This window comes from Nyctibius grandis, chromosome 11 (assembly GCF_013368605.1).
Source record: "Nyctibius grandis isolate bNycGra1 chromosome 11, bNycGra1.pri, whole genome shotgun sequence".
Lineage (NCBI taxonomy): Eukaryota > Metazoa > Chordata > Aves > Nyctibiiformes > Nyctibiidae > Nyctibius > Nyctibius grandis.
In genome coordinates, this window is record NC_090668.1 from 27063932 (window position 1) to 27087177 (window position 23246).

The 23246-nt window shown below is 68.2% G+C and overlaps 4 protein-coding genes across 4 annotated transcripts; 2 read left to right on the forward strand and 2 right to left on the reverse strand.

Moving 5' to 3' along the window:
* The first annotated feature begins 9192 nt into the window (after nt 1-9192).
* ANKRD34C (ankyrin repeat domain 34C) lies at nt 9193-10737 on the forward strand. The gene has a single exon (XM_068410785.1). The coding sequence runs from the start codon at nt 9193-9195 to the stop codon at nt 10735-10737; it is 1545 nt and encodes a 514-aa protein (XP_068266886.1).
* Nucleotides 10738-13386: 2649 nt separating this feature from the next.
* On the forward strand, nt 13387-15973 carry TMED3 (transmembrane p24 trafficking protein 3). Its single transcript, XM_068410515.1, has 3 exons — nt 13387-13559; nt 14377-14625; nt 15123-15973. Exons 1-3 carry the CDS (start codon nt 13422-13424, stop codon nt 15357-15359), a joined length of 624 nt encoding a protein of 207 aa, XP_068266616.1. The 5' UTR covers nt 13387-13421; the 3' UTR covers nt 15360-15973.
* A 1128-nt stretch (nt 15974-17101) lies between these two features.
* LOC137668388 (gonadotropin-releasing hormone II receptor-like) lies at nt 17102-18997 on the reverse strand. The gene is made up of 4 exons (XM_068409832.1): nt 18965-18997; nt 18290-18859; nt 17675-17867; nt 17102-17541 (listed from the first exon to the last, which is right to left on the reverse strand). Exons 1-4 carry the CDS (start codon nt 18995-18997, stop codon nt 17102-17104), a joined length of 1236 nt encoding a protein of 411 aa, XP_068265933.1.
* A 1748-nt stretch (nt 18998-20745) lies between these two features.
* On the reverse strand, nt 20746-22137 carry LOC137668982 (mesoderm posterior protein 1-like). Its single transcript, XM_068410810.1, has 3 exons — nt 21394-22137; nt 21166-21315; nt 20746-20808 (listed from the first exon to the last, which is right to left on the reverse strand). The coding sequence occupies exons 1-3, from the start codon at nt 22135-22137 to the stop codon at nt 20746-20748; spliced, it is 957 nt and encodes a 318-aa protein (XP_068266911.1).
* Between the last annotated feature and the right edge of the window lie 1109 nt (nt 22138-23246).

Sequence of the window (23246 nt, forward strand, 5' to 3'; positions counted from 1 at the left end):
GGGGGCGATGGCTGAGCCAGCCCCGGCACCGCCGCGCAGCCGCTTCCCTCCCGGAGCACGTCGCCCTTCTATTAAATCCATAAATAGGAAATTCCACTTCTGCAGAAAAAAATACAGAATCCGGATGTTTCATAAGCGTCCCGGCGGACATGAAAGCCGGGTCAGGAAATTTCACTCAGCAGAGATATTAAATCGCCGCAGCCCTTCGGCCAGCCGTGGCATGGCACGGCGCGAGGGCCGGCTGCGGGGACACGTGTGTGCCACGGCCCCGGCCCCGCACACGCGGCTGCACGTCCCACCGCCCCCCCGTCCCACCACGGCCGCTGCTCACCGCAGGTGACCCCAGGTCTGGCAGGGCTGGGTTGTGGCGCTGGGGGGGGCTCCCAGGGGAAGGCATCGCCCCCCACCCATGGCACCCCCATGGGAAGGCATCGCCCCCCACCCGTGGCACCCCCAGCTGCAGAACCGTGGCCCCATCATCCTGCGTATCCACTGCAAGGGCAGGGACCAATGTGGCAGCACGTCCACAGGCCGGCGTGGGAGAGGGGGGAGAGGCGGCTCGGGAAGGTGGGCACCCACCCTGGCACTGCTGGGGCTGCACCTCGGTGCCCGCAGCGGGGCTGGTGTTTGCCCCACGCTCCGCTCCCCTCCGGGCACACGGAGCCGGGAGTTCTGGGGGGAGGCACAGCCCCGCCACGGGCTGCCCCGGGCTCCCCGGTGGTCCTTGCCCACCTCCACCCATCGGACACAAAATGTCCCTTCGATCGCCAAGAGGCCAAGGACCCCCCCTTGGAACCCCCCTGCCCTGGGCTGGGCTGGGGCATCCTCGGAGGAGGAAGACAAGCAATGGCTACGCAGGCACCCGCCCCGTTGCCGCAGCCAGGACGCAGGGGTGAGGGGCTCAGGGGGACCCTGCGGGCACGAAATGCAAAGGCAGCAGCAGCCGAGCTCCCCTCGTGGCACGTGCCAGGTTGGGGTCCTGCAGCTGGCTTCGCCCGGGCTGTGGGAGGATGCCACCCCTGGGGACTGGTGACGGGTGCCCACGGGGCTGGGCACAGAGGATGGACTGATGGACTGCCACTGCCTGGGGCTGTGGCTGCTCCTCCACAACCCCTCCGTGCCCGTGCCAGAGCTGTGCTGCCCACCAGCCCCAGCCCTGCGGCCCCAGCCCTGCCATCCCCAGCCCTGCCAACCAGTGGCTCTCGCAGCCCGTCCTGGTGCCCAGCGGTGCCAGCGCTTGCCCACACTCTGTGCACGCCGAGCACGGTGCCTTGCCCCAGCCCCGAGAGCCCCGCACCGAGGAGGGGGGACACGGGGAGCAGCCCCCGTGCCAGCAGCACACCCGGCACCGCGGCGCTCACCCCCTCGCTCTGCCAGGGAAAGAGCCGCCCCCGCCGGCTCCGCGCAGGGTAATTGCAGGGTGTACCCAGCTCTGTCGTTAAATACGCATCACTCCTCTTCCGACAGGCGCTCTGTGTAGGGCAAACTCAAACCATCCTCCACCGAGCACCTCTCCTCACCTGCCAGGAGCCGTGGCAAGTCACGGCGGGGCAGAGGATGCGATGGGCATGGTCACAGGGTGGCAGAGGATGCCACCACAGCACGGGCCGAAGCGATTGTCACTAATTACATGCTCGTAGTGATGAGGGGAAAAGGTTGGAGTCCTGGAAAGCCACGGCCAAGGACAAGTCCATCTGTCCTGGCCCCCACCCACCTGGTCAGGACGTGGTGCCACCGCTGCCTTCTGCTCCCACGGAGAGTCATCCTGAGGCAACAAGAGAAAGTTTCATCCCAGATCAGAGAATCACAGAATCAATGAGGTTGGCAGAGCTCTCTGGGCTCATCGAGTCCAACCATTGCCCTGACACCACCATGGCAACTAGACCAGGGCACTAAGGGCCATGGCCAGGCTTTTCTTAAACGGCACACAAGGACCCCAGACCCCTCGGACATGGTGACCTCTGCTCTGTGAGAGCCCCACACAGGGGCGGCTGCTCCCCTGGGCCGTGGGTCACGGAGAGACCCCGACCCGACAAGGGACAGAGCTGAGGCAGGAGCACAGGGCCGCTGGCTGTCACCCTCCTGCCCCCAAACTAAAGGTTAACCCCCGTCCCCCCCGCTGCCCTCCGCCCTTCTCCAGCCACTCACGGGAATGAACATCGCATCAGGCAGGGAGGGGGTCAAAACAAAATCACTTTCTATATAAACAGGCTTAAATCAAGATGATTTTTCGATGAAACTCTGTTTGCCCTGATGGGTCTCGGGAGTGATGCCAGGGCCCGTGTTTACCCAACCCACCTGGAGCACAAGGAATGTCTGGAATGGGAACTCGGCAGAGGACAGCGAGGGGACGCGGACGCCAGCTCCTGGCACGCCAGGACGCGTGCTCTGCGCATCCCCCGTGCTGCCACCCCCAGGGGTAGGAAATTGGGCTGGGGGGGAAAATCCTTCTGCGTTTTGGGGTTATTGTGACAGCGAGTCCAAACGAGCTGGTTTAGCTCCTTAACCCTTCGCTCTGGTGAGATAGGGGTTGTCGGTGAGGAGCACGGAGGGTCCAGCACCGCCGGGGCGGGGGGACCTGCTCCTGTTCCCCATTAGAAACCCTGGTGGTTCCCCTCTCTGCCAGCCCAAGGAAGAGGTGCTGACGTCCCCCTGCTGCTGTTCCACACACGGGTACGTCTGGGATCCTGATGGGGTCAGGAGTGAAACGCAGCCCAAGGAGTATTGCAGTGCCTCCTTGAGAGAAAACGAGTTTCTAAAATTAAACCGGCAAAACGAGAGGATGGAATATTTTTGCATCGATTTCTTTGCCATGAATATTTATAAAACATAGTTTGATGATATTAAATAAAATAAAAAGAGGACTACTGCCTGCATCTCTGCCCCCAGCAGACAGCCCAGGACGGGGAGAGCCCGGGCGCCGCGGAGCCAGGCAGGGGCTGGGTGTGGGAGCAGCGGGGGGTCTGCAGTGCCGTGCCCCCCGCCCGAGCCCCCCGCCCCACTCCCCAGCTCGGACAGCAGCTCCCAGCCCCACATCCCCGGCGCTCTCCCCGCCAGGCCCTGCCAGCTCCAAAAAGCTGCTGCACTATTTTTACGCCGCGGTTGCTATAGAGACCTCGGCCCCGCTCGCACGCTGCGGGCTCTGCATCACCGCCTGCTCCGACCACGCGCGGGGCAGGAGCCCGCTATTTCGGGCTGAGCCCCACCGGAGCTGGAGATAACCCGGCCTGGGGGCACGAAGGGTTGAGGGGAGATGGGACGGGGGGAGGAGGAGGAGGAGAGCAGTGTGTGGGAGCCCCGGGAGCCTGCCCTGGCACCCCACCGCCCTGCGCGCCCCGTCCAGCTGGGATGTGGCACGGCTGGGACCTGCTGGCCCCAGAGGCTGCACCCACCCAGGGGTCATCAGCCCTAATTAGCAGCAGACACCCACAGCGTCTCCCGGAGCAGCAGAGCATGGGACAACCCCACCATGGGGCCAGAGCACCAACTGCTGCGGGTCACGAGCACACGGAAGGGCTGGGACCCCCGGCTGCCCCATGCTGGACCCCCGGGGCAGCCCCAGGCCCTGTGTCCCGCTGTGCCCCGTGGGTCAGGGGCCACAGCCCATGCCGCAGGGCGGCAGCAGCACCCACAGCAGAGCTGCTGGTGCCCTCCGAACCCCCCCCATCACCTGCGCTCATCCCTCCGGGGAAGCGCGGTTATAAAAAGCGGCCGTGCGTGGATGAGCCGGCAGAAATAGCTGCACGCGGCCGTCTGTGGCGCAGGGGATGATCACCAGCCGTGCTGCAGGCACCCAAAATAGCACCAGCGCCAGCGCAGCCCCCGGGGAGACGCTCCCTGCCCAGCCATGGCAGCCCGAGCCCCCTCCTGCCTGCATCCGAGCCCTGTGCTTTGGGAGAAGCCCCTTCCCCAGGAGACAGACCAGGCTCTGACAAGTTGCAGGCTGAGCTGCTGCAGCTCCTCCCGGGGCTTTAGGGCACATGGAGCCCTGACTGCCCCGTGGTGTCCCACCCCTGACCCTGTGCCCATGGCCTTGTCCTCCCAAGGCATCACTACAGCCCCTGCTCGCACACCCCTGGGGTCACAGAGGCACCACGCACCCACCAGCCAGGCCCTCTACAGTCCCAGCGAGCAGCCGAAAGCAGCTCCCTCCTCCCCTGGGCCGGGCCAGGCTCTAATTATGACTTCAGAAAGCTGTAATGAAGGGGGGAGAGCCGCCCGACAGCTCGTCTGCGGTGAGGCATCGCTGGGGCGGCCCCACAAAGCACCCAGCATCTCTGCTGTCCTCTTCGGGGTCCCAGCTGTGTCACCTCCACCCCTCCCTGCCCTGCCCAGGAGGAAGGAGGGAGAAGGAGCTCCCAGGGCAGACCCGAGCAGGATGGCACCCTGGGCACCCACAACGGCACCTCCCTCTTAGCCCTGCCCCGACCTGGCTGGGTCCAGACCCCACCTCGCAGCCCCCCAGCCTGCCCAGGGCACCGCCGAGGGTCAGGCCGAGGGCTCAGAGCCCTCCCACCCGAGCTGCAGCTCCTCCGCCAGCAGCCATGCCCGCCGGCCCCGTTGCCATGGCATCCTCAGGGATGGCACGGATGGCGGTGAGGAAGGTGAGGAGGATGAAGGTAGGTGGGCACGTTGGCTCTGCACAGCCAGGACAGGGCTGCTGTGGATCCCAGTGCCCCCCCCCACAGCCCACAGGGGCTGTGCCCCCGCGGGATGCCCCAGCTCTTGGGGGTACCCAGCAGCAGAGGTTCCTGGAGAGCCCTTTGCTGACTGGTCCCACGGCAGAGGTGACGCAGAGATGCTCAGTCCAGGACAGGGGTTAAAGCCGGGATGACACCGGTGACACTTCCCAGGTGTCTGTACACACCCCCAGGGCTCAGTCGAGCCCCCTCACCTTCACTGCTCCCAGCAAACCGAGGCAGGAGCGGGGATATTCAGCCCAAATCTACTCAACCCATCACCCATTGAACAAAAATCTCCCATTTTAGGCTAAATCAGTCACAGCAAATGAACTGTGTACTCGGAGCCTGGCAAGCTGGCACGGGGCATGCGGTGCCCAGGGTCCTGGTACCGGGGCGGGGGGCTGGTGGGTCAGGCAGAGCTGCCTGCACCCCCCTGCCCCAGACCCCGTGAAGCGAAGCGCAGCCCCAGGAGCCACACAGACATTACTCAGCAAATCGTTACGAATAACTAATAGCTCTGGGAAAATGCAACCTGTGATCATGTGCGAAGAGGAAGCGAGGGGGGGGCACCTCCATTAATCACTCGTGATGAATTATTCATCAAAAGAGGAAGCCGAAGGCAGACACAGCAATGACTGGGGTAGGAATGGAGCGGGTTATCACCAGTGGCACCACGGGCTCCGTGCAGGCAGTTGATGGGGACACAGAGCCGGTGTCACCATCCCTCCCTGCAGAGCCAGGGCATCTCCCACCCCACGGACCCACGGCGTCTCGGCAGCCCCCTGCTTCCAGCCACGGCCGTCTCCCTCCATGCAGCAGCTCATGCTGCCCACTGGGACCCCCCCCATTTTGAAGCAGCCCCCCAAACCTTTCCATGGAGCTGCTGGCAGATCTCCTGGCCTCCGGGACGTGGCCAGCCCCGGCGCTGCAGGGAGAGCCCGCGGGTGGGAGACGTGGCCCCTCCAGGGTCATTTCTGTCACCTCCACCTGTCCCGAGGCCGCAGCTTTTGTCCCCGATGACCCAACGGCAAAGGCACAGCAGAGCAGACCTATGAATTACCACAAAGCAGTCTATTTATTATAAATTACCAATCATTTATGCAACCCAGTACGTTTGGTGGGAAGCCCCAGGTGGTGCCGTGAGTCTCTGCCTTACTGGAGTCAGCAAAGAAGCTGCCATAAGGTTTTCCCAAAAGCTTGCTAATGTAACAAGACCTACTTCATTTCTCTTCTAGCTCTGATTATTATTATCATCATCTTTTTCCAATGAAAACTGCAATTTTAGATTATATTTCAGTAATCACAAGAGAAATTTCCCCTAATGTTAATCTAATCCAGGCGAGTGCTGTGATAAACCCCGTGACAGGCAGCAGTAGCTGCTGAATTACAGAGCCGAGGGTAACGTTGTGTTTGTTGTGCATTTATGACCATTTCCCCACCTTCCACCCCATCACCTGTTTCTGCTGGGACTGCTCCTAAAGAGCAAATCTCAGCAGCCACGGGGTGAGACGGGCTGGAGTCTGCCTGCATGAGATTGGGGGACCAGAGGGGTCTGCCCGGGGCAGCCGAAGGGCGCTGGTCCTGGTGGCTTCTCACCGACATCGAGGGGGGCTTTGTGCCCTGGAGAGCCGCACACGGGGGCTCTGGTGTCCCCCCACACAGCACAGAGCACCCTGGCACCCGAGATGTGCCCTCAGACACAGGGTCATTAACACTGGAGGGGACCTGAGGGGGTCTCTGGTCCGAACCCCTGCTCCAAGCGGGGTGAGCTGTGGGCTCAGACCAGTTTGCTCACGGCTGGGTCCCACTGGGGCTGGGAACCCTCCTCAGACAGAGCTGGCACAGCCTCTCTGGGGTCCCATCACCCGTGCTGGGTGGTCCTGCGGTGACACCTGGGCACTGTGGTGGGCACGGGGGCACCGGCAGCACACACGTACCAGCGCACGCCCACCCCCAGTGCCCGGGCACACACGGGCATCAGCGAACACACGTGGCACAGCCCCACAGCAACAGCCCCGTGCAGACACACCCCTGCGTGTGGGCACACGCTTGTATGTGGGCACACACGCAAACACGCGTGTGCAGGGACATACAGACGTGGGCACACACACACGGGGACGCAGCCCCACAGAGGGTCACACACCCACACCCCCCACGTATGGCACACGCACAGCTCGGCCCCTGCCACCCACCCGCGTGTGACACCCCTCGCACACGCACGGGGACACACTGTGCCCCGCACACGGACACAGACGCCCCCGACGTGTGCGCACCCGCCCCGCACCCAGCGCCTACACACCAGCTCGCCCCCACGGACATGGACCCACTCCCCCGCGATCGCTGCCCCCCTCCCGCACCCGGACACACGCACATACCCACGCACCGTCGCTCCCCGCACCCACCCGGGGGCGGACCCGTCCCCCCCCCCCCGCATCCCCGGCGCGGGGCGGGCAGCGGGTGACGCAGCCGCCCGGAGCGCACATAAGGGACGATGCGGGGCGGGGGGGGGGTGGCGCCGGGGCGACAGCCCGGTACCGGGAACCGGGCAGCAGGTAACGGGGCGGGGGGGCGCCTGCCCCCCCCATCAGCACCTCGGACAGGGGCTGGCGGCACCGGGACGGCCCCGGTGCGGGGGGGGGCACTGCCCCGGGGGTCCCGTTCGCCCCCGGTGTCCCCGCGGACCCCCGGCGGGCAGCGGGCTGGGACCCTCGGGCGGCAGCGCGGCGGGGGTGGGAGCCGTCGGGGGAGCGGCTGTGGCCCCCGCAGGGGCAGGGGACCGTGGAGTCCGCACGGACACGGCTCCGGGGAGGGGGTGGCACCGGCTGTGCCTTTGCGGGGGTCCGGGGGTGGTGCCCCCGGGGCAGCACTCACAGCACATCCCCGGGGCAGGGGCTGCGCACCGCGGGGGGGGCGGGCGAGGGACCCGGTGGTCCCGAGGGAAGCGCCGGCCCCTCGGAGGTGGGGGGGCTCCAGGGGAGGCACGGCCCGAGGGGTGGGAAGGGCTGCTCGGAGCCGGGCAGGCAGCGAAGGGCCGTGGGAGCGTGGGGCGAGCGGGTGGCAGCCCCCGAGGGCACGGCGGAGGGTCCGCTCTGTGCCTCCGCGGTGTTTCCATGGCACTGGGCATCCGCTGGGCATCCTCCAGCACAGCTCCGAGTGCCACCCCGGCCTCGTGCCTGGAGCCCTCCGAGCTGCAGGGTGCTGTTCCCCGGGGACACGGGCACCCGGGATGCCGTGGAGGGATGCGCGGAGCCTTACCTGGGTGGGCTTCCCGCAGCCAGCCCGTGCCAGGCAGCGGCAGGGAGGCACTTGCCAGCAGAGACGCTGCCTGTTGATCCTCCGGAGCCGGTCCTGCTGCAGAGCATGGCGAGGGGAGCTGCTCCTCCAGCACGCTCCTACACGAGCAGCGTGGGGTTAGACAGCATGACCACAGCAGCTCGACATTTCCCCCAGCAGTGAGGAAGCAGAGCGTGGCTCCAGCCCGAGACGCCACGGGAGTTGCTCACACGGTCTCCAGCCTGAGGGACCCAGGAGACGCGGTGGAAGCCACCCCGGCATCAGGACCGTCGGGATTTCTGCGGCGCTCGGGGAAATCGGCTGCATCCAGGCAGATGTCAGCGCGGCTCCGGGGGAGGCAGAGCTGGGAACGAGCAAGGCAAGATGAACGGAGACGTGTCGCCGGGGAGCAGCGAGGGCAGAGCTGCTCGGCGAGGGGAGGCGAGCCGTGAGCTGGGGGTGACCACGGCACAGGCTGGGGGCGAGACCCACCAGCAGGGCAGGGGCAGGTCCCACCACAGCCACCACCAGGCCAAGGCAAGGTGGCAAGCGAGGGCCCAGGACAACAAGGGAAGTCCAACAAAGTCTAGTCTGACGGGGTGGATGGAGCCTCAGGCACCTTCAGAGCTCAAACCAGGGCTGAGGGGCTGGGCTGGTATTTAACCAGAGCCCCAGGGCCAGAGGGAGGCTGGGGGGGTGGGTGGGGGTCTCAGGTGAGGCTGATCAGGGCAATTAAGGGTAATTGGTGCACCCGGGGCCCTGGCAGCCAAGTCCTCCGGCACGTCTAGAGCAGAGGAAGGCCAGAGGCTCTGTGGGCAATGGAGGAAAATACAGTACGTCCTAAAGATGAGAGTATTGGGAGGGCAATGCCATAAAGTAAACGCACAGTACGGCTGGGCTGAGGCGTCTCCCGGCTGGCAAAGCTCAGCTCTGTCTCCCCAGGAGCCCCCTGAGCACAGCAAGCCTTTCCCCCCGCTGCCGCCCTCCTGCCTCGCCCCCCAGGCACCCCCACGGGCAGCAGGAGACCCTGGGTGCAGGGGGGATGGCTTCGGGGTCTCCTCGTGCCACGGGGAGGGGGTGGACGTGGTCAGAGGGGCAGTGGGATGCGGAGCGGTGCCAAGGGGTGCCAGCCCCGGGGAGGCAGGGCGGAGGGGTGAGGCTCACGTCTCCCTCATGGTTCCTTCCCCAGCCGCCGGCCGACGCCGTCCCTGCCCACCCGTGAGCGGCAGCCAGCGCCATGGAGGAGGTGACGGAGCTGGAGGTGGGGGGGAACTCCCTGCTGAAGGCCGTGTGGCTCGGCCGGCTCCGGCTGACCCGGCTGCTGCTCGAGGGGGGGGCTTACATCAACGAGAGCAATGAGAAAGGGGAGACCGCCCTGATGGTGGCCTGCATCACCAAGCACGTCGACCAGCAGAGCATTAACAAGGCCAAGATGGTGAAGTACCTGCTGGACAACAGAGCCGACCCCAACATCCAGGACAAGTCAGGGAAAACAGCCCTCATGCACGCCTGCATCCGCGGCGCCGGCGGGGACGTGGTGTCCCTGCTGCTGGACAACGGGGCGGACCCCAGCCTGGAGGACCACTCGGGAGCCTCGGCCCTGGTCCACGCCATCAACGCCGACGACAGGGACGTGCTGCAGCACCTCCTGGACGCCTGCAAGGCCAAAGGGAAGGAGGTGATCATCATCACCATGGACAAGTCGGCCTCTGGCACCAAGACCACCAAGCAGTACCTGAACGTGCCCCCCTCGCTGGAGTTCAAGGAGAGGGCCCCCCCCAAGGAGCGCACAGCACCCGCCAGCACCCACCTGAAAACCTCTGTCTCGGCACCGTCGCCCACGGAGAAGGAAAGCGCCATCCTCAGCCCGCACCCGTCGCAGGCCGGGGACAGCCCCCCTGCCTGGGCCGCCGCCGAGCCCCCCTCCCCGGGGCACAGAGCTGGCGCGGCCAGGAGAGCCCGCCTGCCCCAGCTGAAGCGGCTGCGCTCGGAGCCCTGGGGGCTGGTCGCGCCCTCGGTGCTGGCAGCCTCCGCGCACCGCGACGACACGTGGGTCCGCGCGGGCGACGAGGCCGCCATGGGCATCGCCGACCTCTCGCTCTCCAAACGGGCTCCCCTCGCCCGCAGCGGCAGCGGCAAGAGCAAGGACCCCTCTCTCTTCCCCCCGGTGGATGAGCAGGCTCCAAGGGTGCCGCTGGCGAGGAAAGCAGCCTACGAGAAGAGCCAGGCCACCCTCCAGCGCCTGCCCCGGAGGAGCACGGTCCCCGAGGAGCTGGAGAGCACCGGCTCGGCCGCGGTGATGGACGCGCTGCACTGGCGGAGGCTGGGCGCCGAGCACCACGACTGCGACCCCCAGGTGCCCGGCCCGGCCGAGGCGGGGATGGTGCCCCCGGAGAGGAGGAAGCTCAGCGGGTCCCACCTGGCCTTGCTGGACGGCTCGCGGGAGTCCCTGGACTCATCGCCCAGCACCGTCCGGCGCCGACCGCCCGGCCTGCTGGAGAGGCGGGGGTCCGGCACCCTGCTGCTGGACCACATCTCCCACACGAGGCCGGGGTATCTGCCCCCCCTGAACGTGAACCCCAGCCCCCCGATCCCCGACATCGGCTCCAACAGCAAGACGCCCTCTCCGCTTGCCGCTGGCCTCAAGTCGCTGGTGCCCGTCGCTCCCAGCTCGCCCAGACGGGGTGATCCCAGAGGCAAAAGGAAGCTTCTCCGGAGACACTCCATGCAGGCGGAGCAGATGCGGCAGCTCTCCGATTTCGAGGAAATAGTGGCCCAGTAGCCGTGTCGCCGTTTGCTTTCCAGGGAGGTGACCAACCCAGCGCTGTCCCTGCGGAAACGTGACGGTTCCCGCACAGAGCGGCCACCCGGCTCCAGGGAAGTGCTGGCAGCCGCGGGGGTCAGAGCTGTGCCCAGGGGTGAATCGGGAGGTTCCTGCTGTTCGGAGAGCCCGGCCATCCAGCCCAGACTGCTGCCGTCCCTCTTGTACCTGTCAGTCACTTCTGGACCCTTCCCCAGGAGCAACCGCCTGAGAGATGGACCCCAGGCCACCTGAGACCATCAGGCTTAGCACGAAGGCTCCTGCCTGCGGTTCACTTATTCCTCATTATTTACAATCCAGTTTTCTTCCATCCCGCTCGTTCTGACACACGAGAGCCGTGGGGTGACGTGTTTGTGAAGTGCCTACCAGGAAGGAAAGGAGCTTAATGCCGCGTGAGGCTGGAAGAGCAGGGACACCCCTGATGACACCTCTCTTGGGCTGCCCCCGCTGCAACGACAGCCCTTTGGGGCCGAGGCAGAGCTGGGCGAGGGCGGGTGGCAGGAGGAGGGGGGGACAGGACTGCGTGGCAGCTCTCTGCACAGCACCGTCCTCGTGCAGTGTGAGTCCCGGCCAGCAAACGCGTCTGCACGGCTGGAGGTGGGGATGTGGCTGCGGTTCCTTCATGATGCTCAGGGACCTGGGCACCCAGCCCTGCATGGAGATGTGTGGCACCCCGCTGCGGGACTGGGCCCGCACCAGCAGCACGTGCCAGCTTTACAGCATCAGGGCGGTGAGATCGTGGACCCCCAGCCCCCTCCCACCCCGACCCACGCAGCCCCAGCCCCAGCCAGGCACCGGCCAGCGGTGGGGAGCCGTCCCTCTCCGGGCTGTGGCAAAGCTGTGCCCAGTTCCCACACAAAGCAGCGTCACCGTTTGGTTTTAACCACACAGGATTGTTCTCTTTATATATTTAGATTTCAATAAGCTATTTAGAGCAAAGGTGGGCTTATATTTTTACAGCCTTAAAGTTTATACTCTCTGTAGGTCAAGTGTCTTATCGACTGAATTTCAGGTGTATTTTCCCTGTAACAACAATTGTCTTACATTTTAGAGCGTGGAATTTTAAATCCCATAGTTCACCTTTCCCATTCATCTCAAAATATTCCAGTATTTTGCATTTGTCCTTTTTTAAGTGGTTTGATGCCTTTAGCTGGCCATCGGGTGCCTGCAGAGCGCGGGTCACCACTGAGGAGCCTCCTGCGGTCTGTGCTTTGGACCTGGGGAAGGCGAGTGGTGCTTCTCCGTGGGGATCATAGAATCATAGACCAGTTTGAGTTGGAAGGGACCTTAAAGCCCATCTAGTCCAACCCCCCTGCAGTGAGCAGGGACACCTTCAGCTAGATCAGGTTGCTCAGAGCCCCGTCCAGCCTGACCTTGAATGTTTCCAGCGATGAGGCATCTCCCAGCTCTCTGGGCAACCTGTGCCAGTGTTTCACCACCCTCATTATAAAAAATTTCTTCCTTGTATCTAGTCTAAACCTACCTCCTTTCAGCTTAAAACCATTACCCCTTGTCCTCTCACTACAGGCCCTGCTAAAAAGTGATGTAACGTCTTCTCCACCTTCATTATAATGTTAGTTACTACTATCAAACCCATTTTAGGTGTGGCCAACACCAAAATGTCAGTGATTTCTTCCCACAAATGTCCATCCAAATAGTTGAATCTGCACAAAACACCAGAAGTTAATGGATACACATCATCTGACACGCCTCTGGGAGACATGCATTCCTGAAATGAACTGAACTTATATCCCAGAAATGAAACCTGCAGAAATTTCAGCCGCCTCCTGCAAACTCTTCACAAAGGAATGAAATAATCTGCTGCATGGGAAAGGTGGAGAACTGGGAGATGTGTGATGAGTGAGTCCAGAGGAGGCCACGGAGATGCTCCGAGGGCTGGAGCCCCTCTGCTATGGAGACAGGCTGAGAGAGCTGGGGCTGTTCAGCCTGGAGAAGAGAAGGCTCCGGGGAGACCTTCTAGCACCTTCCAGTGCCTGAAGGGGCTACAGGAAAGCTGGAGAGGGGCTTTTGACAAGGGCATGGAGTGACAGGACGAGGGGGAACGGTTTTACACTGAAAGAGGGGAGATTTAGATGAGATCTGAGGAAGAAATTCTTTGCTGTGAGGGTGGTGAGAGCCTGGCCCAGGTTGCCCGGAGAAGCTGTGGCTGCCCCCTCCCTGGCAGTGTTCAAGGCCAGGTTGGATGGGGCTGGGAGCAGCCTGGTCTGGTGGAAGGTGTCCCTGCCCGTGGCAGAGGGTTGGAACTGGATGGGCTTTGAGGTCCCCCCCAACCCAAACTGTTCCGTGACCCGGCGGTTTAACGCCTCTATCGCCCCGAGCGATGTCACGGGCCTCTATCGCCGGTGACGTCACGGCCAGGCCGGGCTCTCGATATCATCGCTGCGATAATTAAAACCTCCGCGTGGGCCTCAGACCCCCCGCGCGGCCCCGGGGGGGGGGTACCGGAGGGGGGTGCCCAGCCCCGCAGGCGGGGGGTCCCCGCAGCCCGGCCCGCACCGGGGCCGCCCCCAGCGGAAGCGCCGCCAGGGCTGGGCCGCGACCGGGCGCCACGTCAGGGGGGCGGGGCCGGGGGTGCGGAGCGGTGCGGGGCCGGTGCGGGGTGCGGGGCCGGTGCGGGGTGCGGGATGCGGGTGCTGGTGGTGCTGGCGCTGTGCGCGCTGCGGGCCGGCGGCACCGAGCTGACCTTCGAGCTGCCCGAGAGCGACAAGCAGTGCTTCCACCAGGAGCTGGAGCGCGGCCTGCGCTTCACGCTGGACTACCAGGTACTGCTGCCCGCACCCCTGCCCACACCCCCTGCTCACACCCCCTGCCCGCAGCCCGTACCCCCAGCCCCGTGCCCCTGCCCATGTTCCCCCACCCATGCCCTGCCTGTATTCCTCCAGCCCCGTACCCCCTGCCCTGTGCCCCCAACCCCATGCCCCTGCCCACAGCCCGTACCCCCAGCCCTGTGCCCCTGCCCATGTTCCCTCATCCATGCCCTGCCGGTGTTCCCCCAGCCCCGTACCCCCTGCCCGTGTTCCCCCAGCCCCGTACCCCCTGCCCGTGTTTCCCCAGCCATGCCCTGCCTGTATTCCCTCAGCCCCGTACCCCCAGCCCCGTGCCCCTGCCCGCAGCCCATACGCCCAGCCCTGTGCCCTGCCCATGTTCCCCCACCCATTCCCCTGGCCCCGTGTCCCCCTGCTCGTGCCCCTCACAGCCCCAGGCAGGGCCACAGCTGCACCTCTCCCCTGCACCCCCCCAGTTCCCCCCATGCTGCACCAGGGGATGTTCCCAGCCCGGGCCCCACGCCTGGCAGCACCCGCCCCAGAGCCAGTACTGGGATGTGCCCCCAGCAGCCCCTGACCCAGCCGTCAGGGCTGTCCCCCTGTCCGGGCACCCCGCCTGAGCTGCAGGCACCGTGGGGCACAGCTCCCCGCGGGGCTCCCCCGGCCTGGGCGCTGCCCCGTGGCAGGCAGCCGTGGGCATGGTGCTGGCTGGCTGAGGGCACGGCTGTGTGCCATGGGGCCAGGCAGAGCCGCTCCCTCCAGGGCCAGAGGCTCTCGCCATGTGGTTTGGCAGGTGCCACCTGCGTCTGTACAGGTGATCACCGGGGGACACTACGATGTGGACTGCCACGTGGAGGACCCCAACGGCAGGACGATCTACAAGGAGACCAAGAAGCAGTACGACAGCTTCCCGCACCGCACCGAAGTCCAGGGCGTCTACACCTTCTGCTTCAGCAACGAGTTCTCCACCTTCTCCCACAAAACCGTCTACTTCGACTTCCAGGTGGGCGACGAGCCGCCCATCCTGCCCGACATGAGCAACCGCGTCACCGCCCTGACGCAGGTGGGTCACCGGGCGCTGCCACGGGAGGAAGGTCCTGCTGCAGCTCCCGCTTGCAGCCAAACAGCCCCATGGGACGGCAGTTGGGGGCTCCTCCACCTTCCCCTCCGCCAAATGCAGAAGTGCCAACCGCCAGCCAACGGCCCTGCTGTGTGTGCAGGCCACATCCTGCTCCCAGCGCCGCGGGCAGAGGGACAGGGAGGGCTGCTCCGGGTCTGAACCTCCCCTGGCCACCGCACCCGTTGTCCATCCCGCACAAGGGAGGTGCAGCAAAGCTCTCCCATCCCTTGGCGGGGGTGGCTGCACCCCAGGCTGGGACCCAGGCCCTGCCCTTGGCCCCCAGTGCCTCGGCAGGGCTCCCAGTTGTGCCCAGTGCTCGCAGCAGGCTCCCCGCTGTCCTGCTCGCGGGTGCCCCGGCACGGTCCGCGGCTCCCGTGGCCGCCAGCCCCAGGCCTGAGCCACGCGGCATCAGGAGCGATGGCACGTGCTTGTCCCCGCAGATGGAGTCCGCCTGCGTCACCATCCACGAGGCGCTGAACACGGTGATCGACTCCCAGACCCACTACCGGCTGCGGGAGGCGCAGGACCGGAGCAGAGCCGAGGACCTCAACGGCCGCGTCTCGTACTGGTCGGTGGGGGAAACCCTCATCCTCTTTGCGGTCAGCATCGGGCAGGTGGTGCTGCTCAAGAGCTTCTTCACCGAGAAGAGACCCGGCAGCGGCGGGGCCGGCACCTAGAGCCGCCGCCCTGTGCCCAAACCGCGGGGGGAGCGGGCTGGCAGCGCTCCTGGGCCACGCGTCACCTCGGTGCTGCCGTGGGGAGGAGGCCGGGGGGGAGCAGGGGGTGGTGGTCACAGGGGCATCCGCCAGCGTCACCTCCCGCCTGCCCCGTGGCCCCCTCCCCTCGCCCAGCCCGTCCGTGCCCCCTCGCCACCTCACCAGGGAAGGGGGTGGGTGCGCTGGGGGTTGGCATCAACACCCCAACGCCTGCGGCACCTTCAGAGCCTGACGTGACTGCAAGGTGCAGCCGGCACCCGGCAAGGCCCCGCGCTGCCCACACGCACCCAGCGGGGCCGGGAGCTCTGTCCAGGCCAGCGAGGGGACGGGGCAACGCTGACCCCCCCAGCACCCACCTCCAAGTGCCCTTAGCCCAGGGGAGAGCTGCCCCGCGGGGCTGGTGCCTGCGGGCAGAGGGGCGAGCACAGCCCCCTGCGTGCCCGCAGGGCCGAGGCTGGCAGCAGCGTCCAGGAGCCCTGGGGACACCACTGCGCTGGCCACCAGCCCTCCTCTGGAGCCGGAGCGGCACCGCTGCCCTTCTGCTGTGCCACTTGGTAATAAACCCTGTGACCGTGGCTCGTGCTGCCGTTACTGGGCACCGCTGTGGGGATGGGCAGCCAGGGACGACCACGGCCGCTGCCAGGCTGGGTGCCCTGCTTGCCACGGCCCTGCTGCTCCTGCCGCAGGGGCACTCGCCCCCCCAGCGCTCTGCAGCCAGGCTCAGCGCCCGCGGGGTGATGCCCATCTCCCCTCGGCAGACCCCTGTCCCAGAGGAGGTGTTTCGCCTGGCAGCGGGGACCAAAGGGGCGAGGGAGCCCGGGGACCCCCCCCAGCACAGTGGGGACCCCCGGGCAGGCGCTGGCTGGGGTCAGCCTCTTGCTCCAGCAGCCCCCAGCTCTGCTCGTAACCCTCCCGCGGGGCCGTGGGGTGCCAGGGCCGTTCCCAGGAGCCATCCCTCACCCCTGGCACCGCTCCCGGGGCCGGGGGGAGGGCTCAGAGCAGCTGCTGCAGGGCACAGGGGGGAGTGAGGGGCGCAGGCACCAGGGCTGCAGCCCCCTCTCCAGCTGCGCCAGCTCCCGCGGCAGCGCTGGCCTTGGGGCAGTTGCCACGCAGCGGGAGCAGCCGGGCCCCCGCAATGACCTTCGTCGGGAGCCAAGAGCTCCCGTTCGGAGCGGAGCCGCCAGCGGGTGCAAGGCTGCTCCCGGCAGTGCAGGGCCTCGGGACGGCTGCCAGCCCCGCTCTGCCAGCGGGGACACCGGGAGCCCCACGGGGACAAACAGCCCCCCAGCCCTGGGCAGCCTGCGGGGTGCCCTCGGAGCTGACCCTCCCCAGGGCCCTGGGGGCACCCACAGCACGGACCGGAGTAGCCACCCCTGTGGCCAGTGGGTCAGGGCTCCCACCCAGCCCATGCCCAGCAGCGCTGGCTCTGGGGACCCCTGCCCGTGCCCGGGGACACCGGCAGCACAGGAGGTGGCCACGGGACACTTTATTGCTGTGTGGGGCTTGGCAGGCGCAGAGGGGAGAGGGGACCGGGGGGCACCCGTGCCAGCCCCACAGGCCACAGAGTGCTTTGGGGCACGGGAAAACAGCAGGAGTGACCCCATCCTGCCCTCGCTGTCCTGCCGCTGGTCCCCTCCTGCCCGCAGCCTCGGTGCCCGCTGAGCACCCCGGAGTGGCCCCGTGGGCGCGGGGCCATGCCCGGCTCACAGGGAGCTGCTCCGGCAGGAGCCAGCCCCGGTGGGCAGCCCCGGCCCCCCCCGCACCCCCGGGATCCCCCGCTTGGGCGGCAGGGAGGAGGAGGAGCAGCGGAAGGAGCCGGTGGCCGGGGAGGGCGGCTGGGGCTTGGGGCCGTGCCCGCAGGGGCAGCGCCAGCCCCTCGGGAAGGGGATGGTGAAGAGCCCGTAGGTGATGGGGTCCAGGCACGCGTTGAAGAGGCCGAAGATGAAGAGGATGTGGGTGAGGGCTGGCGAGACCCTCTTCTGCATGGCCCGTGGGCAGAACCAGTACCAGAGCCCGAGGAGGTAGTAGGGGGTCCAGCAGAGGATGAAGGAGGAGACGATGACCAGGCTCATCTTCAGCATGCGCAGCCGTGCCCGCGGGATGTTGTTCCTGGAGCACCGCAGAGACACGTCCCGGGAGGAGACTGGGGGGGACACGGCCCGTGAGCGGGGTGATGCTGGCTGGGACAGGGACCCCATGCCCTGGGGGAGAGCTGGGGGGGTCCCTGCACAGCCCCCCGGGCCGGGGGACAGGGCAGCGGCTGCCCAGGCACTCACAGAGGCCGGAGCCCATGCGCAGGAGGATGCGGGCGTAGCAGCAGACCATGATGAGCAGCGGGAGCAGGAAGAGGCAGGCAAAGCCCAGCATGTTGTAGAGGGTCTCGTGCCAGCGCCGGGGGAAGCTGCCGCGCGTGGTGCACTGGGTGAAGTTGTGCGGGGGGCGGAGGGTGACCGTGCGGAAGAGGAACAGCTGGAGGCAGAGTAGAGGGGGCCATGGGGTGATGGGGGCTCGGTGCCTCCCAAGGGCAGGGCACCAGAGTCCCACGGGGTCAGACCCTGCCTGCAGGAGTGAGACCAGCAGCCGTGCCCCTCTGCCACTCCTGGGGGGCTGGGACGTGCGGGGAGGGGAGCAGAGCGGGGCGGAGGGGGCACGATGCCACAGCCCCTCCTTGACTGCCCAGCTCGGCTGCCTCCCCTCCGAGCCCCCTCCATCCTCACCCCGCAGGGCTCACGGCAGCACCGGTCCCAGGAGCAGCACCAGCCCCGGGGGCACCACCAACCCCGGGAGCATCACCAGCCAGCGCAGCCGGGCACCCCGGCAGCGGGCACAGGGGCCGGGTGGGCATCTGCCCCGGGGGCACAGGGCCAGAGAAGAGCCCCGGGGAGGGGTACCTGCGGCACGGCGAGCCCAGCGCTGAGGAGCCAGGCGGCGCAGAGCATGGTGCGGTTCCTGGCGCGGGCGCGGGCGATGGCCAGCGGGCGCAGGATGGCGGCCTGCCTGTCCAGGCTGATGACGACGGTGACGAAGGCGGAGGCGTGCATGGCCAGCAGCCGCAGGTACATGAGGAGGCGGCAGGCCAGGTCGCCCGCCCGCCACTGCAGCGTGATGTTCCAGACGGCGTCCAGCGGCATCACGGCCACCGTCACCAGGAGGTCGGCGGCGGCCAGGTGCAGCAGCAGCAGGCGGGTGTGGGAGCGCCGGCCGCCCCCCCGGCCCCCCGCCGCCCGCAGCACCGCCGCGTTGCAGCCGGCCGAGAGGGCGAAGAGGGCGAAGGTGACGGCCACGCGGGCCTGGGCGGCGGGGGAGAAGGTGGGCAGCCGCAGCGGCTCCTCAGCCTGGGGGCTCCAGGAGCAGCCCCGCTCGGGGGGGGACAGGCTGCCGGGGGGCTCCGCGCTGGCGTTGCCCACCGCAGGGTCTGCGTGGCCCCTTCCTGCTGCGACAGGCAGACAGGCAGCGGCCCCCTGCCCAGAGGGGTGCCGGGGTGGGGGCTCCGGAGGGGACGGGTCACGCTCAGCGTAGGAGGTGCCATCCCCTGGAGCCCTGCTCCCTGCCCAGGGCCACGGTACCTGCACCACGACCCCAACCCCAGCTCGCTGCATCCCTGCCTTCAGCTGCTCCCTGCATCCCCGCTGCCCCCAGAGCCCCCCCACACCCCACAGAGCTGCCCAGGTCCTTGGCACCAAGCAGGGCACAGGGACACAGTCTCCGCCGCCCCCCACCACCACCCCCGGCCATTCCTGCTGCCCGTCCGCATCCCTCCTGGTCCTGCACGGGGACAGGGACCCTCCCAGCCCAACGCCAGACCCCCGCTGCCCCCACCCACCTCACCTCCAGCCGGGGTGTCCTGCCCCGCGCCGCTCAGCCAGGCCATGCCAGGTCCCTGCTCCGAGAGCTCCCGCACCCGCGCCGTGCCCGGGACAGGGGGGAGCGGGGCAGGTACCTCTGTCACGCTGGCGCCCGCAGCCCCCTCTGCTCCTGCGCGGGGCCACGCTCCGCAGGCGCCGGTGGGGTGCCCTTGGTGGCTCGGGTTGCTCCTTGACGTAGCTGGAACGGCTCGGTCCTGCACCCCGCGCCACCCACACACACACACGTAAGTGTGCACAGGGCTCACACACACGAATGCCCGCTCCTGTCGGTGCACACACGGATGCACACACGTGTACACGCGCACACGCAGCTCTGTCCCGAGCTCTGAGCCCCTCTACCCCCCGCAGGCAGCTCCATCCCCCTGCCCACACTCACCCCAGTCCCACCCTCGGGGCGCAGGGCTGGCCTGGCCCCTTGTGCGGCCCCAGGACACCCACGGGGCGGCCCCCACCCGGGGCAGGGCAATGGGTGCCCCTTGGCAGAGGGGCCAGGGAGCTGGGTGAGGAGCTGGGCAGGGGGAGCTGCCCCGCAGCCGTGGGGTCGGGGGGACCCCCCAGCCCCAGTGTGCCCCAGGGGGAAGGACCTGCCCCAGGGACTGCTGCCAGGGCTGGGCATCGGGGCACACAAAGGCTCCTCGCTTCGGGGTGCGTCATTTGGGGGGGGTCCAGAGACCCACAGGTCCCTTCTCCCAGCCCAGCCTCTGCCAGCTGCTCCCCCAGACCGTGGCTGTCCCCGCAGCCGCAGCATGTCCCCATGGCCAGAGCTTGTCCCCATGGCCAGAGCATGTCCCCAGGTCCCTTGAGCCCTGGGAGGGGAGGGGGGAGCTGCAGGCTGGGGGAAGGCAGGGGGCTGCTTTGCACCTCAAAGGCTTCGCCCCCCCTGGCAGAGGGCATTAACGTAATTAGCAAGTCATTTCACAGGTAAGTGGGGCTCATTAGCCCTGCAGACCCCCTGCCCCCGAGCCCCCCACCCCGGGGCATTAGCACCCGGCTGCCAGCCCCCACCAGGGTCCCTGGGATGGACCCTCCAGACCCCGCAGGGAGCTGCCGAGGGGGCTGGGGGGCAGAGGGGCCCCATCTGCAGCCCCCCGCGCTCCCCTCCGCCTGCGGGGTCTCCAGCCCCACGGGGCAGCCCCGGCCCCGCGCATCCCCAGCCCCTCCCGTGTTGCTGGACCCCAGCCCCACATTTAACCCTGCACTGTGGGGGCTCTCACGGGCATGGGGGCAAGCAACGCTGAGCTCCCAGTCCCAAACCTGCTCCTGCCCCAGGGACAGCCACGCGGTGACACTCGGGGGTGACAAGGGTTTATTTATGTACAGACACAGCTGCCCAGCACGTCCAGCGCCGCCCCAGGCTCACCCCAGAAGCAGCTCGTCCCCCCACCCCCCCGCTGTCCGAGGGGGCACACGTGCCCCCCGAGCTGCAGGCGTCCGGACGGCGCGTCGTGGGGCTGGTGGCACCGGGTGCTCCGGCGCTGGGGTCAGTCCTGGGGCTGCGGGGGGAGCAGAGCCTCCAGGAGCGAGAGCAGGTCCACGGAGAGCTCCTGCGGGGAGCAGAGGGTGGGTGAGAGGGGGACCAGCCAGGGCAGGGGTCCGGGTCAGGGCCGGGGGCTGACAGACCCCGTTGCCTCAGGTCTGTCCCGGCTGATGAGACCCCAACAAACACGAGGGAGGGTGGCACCGGGGAGGACTGGGGCAGGTTATGGGATCCACATGCACCCGCCGCAGGGAGGAGGGGGCACCTCTCTGTTCCCAACCCCACACAAGGCTGCTGTTACCCCAAACCAGCCCCCACACTGCCCCAAGCCAAGGGCTGGGGGGCTCCAAGCACAGCCCTGTCCTGTGCCAGCCCCATGCTGGGGGACACCCGGGCTCACCCTGCCCCCTGCCAGCGCACGTACCTGGGTGACCGTCCCTGCATCCATGAACTCCGGCAGCATCAGCCCCGCATCCAGGAGGGGGCTGCCAGGGACGTCGGGGGGGGCCCCTGCCCCTGCACCGTGAGGAGGGGACAGCCAGGACGGCGCGTTGGAGGGGACAGCGGCGTGCGGCTCCGGGGGGGTCCCCGTCGCAGGGATGTAGGGGGGTGACCCCCAGGCCCCCGTCCCCATGTCGGGAGCCCCGAGCACCTCTGGGGGGGTCCCCGCAGCGGGGCCGTAGGGGGGTGACCCCCAGGCCCCCGTCCCCATGTCGGGAACCCCGAGCACCTCTGGGGGGGTCCCCGCAGCGGGGCCGTAGGGGGGTGACCCCCAGGCCCCCGTCCCCATGTCGGGAGCCCCACGCAGCTCCGGGGGGGTCCCCGCCACGGGACGTGACCCCCAGCCCACGGTGCCGGGGGGCGAAGCATCCCGCGGGGCCGGTGGGTGCGGGTGGGGGGCCGGGGGCTGGCAGCACCCCAGGCCCTGCGGGCAGAGGGGGCAGTGCCGGGGGGCCGCCCCCCGCCGCCGGGCCAGTGCCCCCTCGCCCGGCCCCAGCAGGGCCGAGAGGTGGGCGATGTAGCGGGTGGCGAGGCGCAGGGTCTGCACCTTGGTGAGGCTCTGCCCCGCGGGGGCCAGCGCGGGGGGCAGGTAGTGCCGCAGCCGCAGCAGGGCCTGCGCCAGCCGCCGCATCCGCAGCTTCTCCCGCTCGCTGGCGCTTTGCCGAGGGCCCCCCGGTGCCCCGCACCGCCCCCGCGCACCCTTCCTGCCCCCCGCAGCGCCCCGCAGGCGGCAGGGTCCCCGGGCAGCGGCGGGGGACGAGAGGCCGCAGGAGTCTGGCGAGGGTGCGGGCGAGCTGCTGCTGTAGCCGTCGGGGTCCGGGGGCCCGCGGCAGCCCCAGCCCTGCAGCGGGGCGGCGGCGGGGAGCGGGAGGCCGGGGGCTGCCGGGCGGGCCATGGCTGCGGGGCCGAGTGCCGGCGTCCCTCGGCAGCCCCGGCTTTATGCGGGCCCCGAGGTGTGAAGTGGCACCTTCGCACCGGCAGCACTTCAAAGGGCTGGGGGGGGGGCGAGGGGGGGCCGCTTTGAACCGGCGGGTGACGAATTTTACCCCGGCGGTGGGAGGCGGCTCCGTGCTGCCCACCCCCCCCCGCACCCCTCACCGCGGCACCGGCCTGAGGAGGGGGCTTGGGCCCCACGGGGGGCTGCGGTGGGGCTGAGCTGGGGGCTGCAGGGGTGCCAGCCGCAGCAGTGCCAGCTCTGGGGGTCCACGTCCCCCACCACGGACCGTGACCCTGTCCCGCACCACCGCGGCCCCAGCCGGGCATCCCCGGTGCCCAGCGTGGCTCTGCGGGACGCCGCCCCCAGCGCCCGGTACCGGGGGGGGGTCTCACGGCCATCCCGCCCGCGGCAGGTCCCCCGCAGCCCCGCTGATGGAGTTTCACCCCGAACGAGCCCCGGGCGGAGCCGCGGCCGCAGCGCGGGGCCGGCGGGTGCCGTGGGGGGCGGCCGGGGCGCGGGGACCCCCGGGGGGGGCTGGGAGGGGCCCCCCCGCCGCGTTCCCAGGCTCCGCAGGTGTCGGGGCCGGCGGGTGCGAAGGTTTCCCGGGAAACGCGGCGCGGCCGCAGGAAGGAAAATCCATCAGGGAGCGGGGCCGGGGCCGGGGCACAGACCCTGCACCGGCACCGGCACCGACCCCACACCGGCACCGACCCCGCACCCGCACCGGCGCAGCCCCGCGGTGCCTCGGGGTACGACCCCCCCACGGCGCCGTGCACAGCCCCGGGGGTACGGCGGTGGGCACAGGACCCCCAATACCAGGTGGGCATGGCCCCGGGGGTATGGCAGTGGGCACAAGACCCCCGATACCGGGTGGGCACAGGCTCCCCCAATATCAGGTATCAGGCACAGAGCTGGGCACGGGGTGAAGAGCTGGTGGTGGGGCACGGAGCCAGCAGTGGGGCACAGAGCTGGGCACAGGGCACAGGGCCAGGCACAGGGCACAGGGCCAGCAGTGGGGCACAGGCAGGGCACAGGGCCAGCAGTGGGGCACAGAGCCAGACACAGGG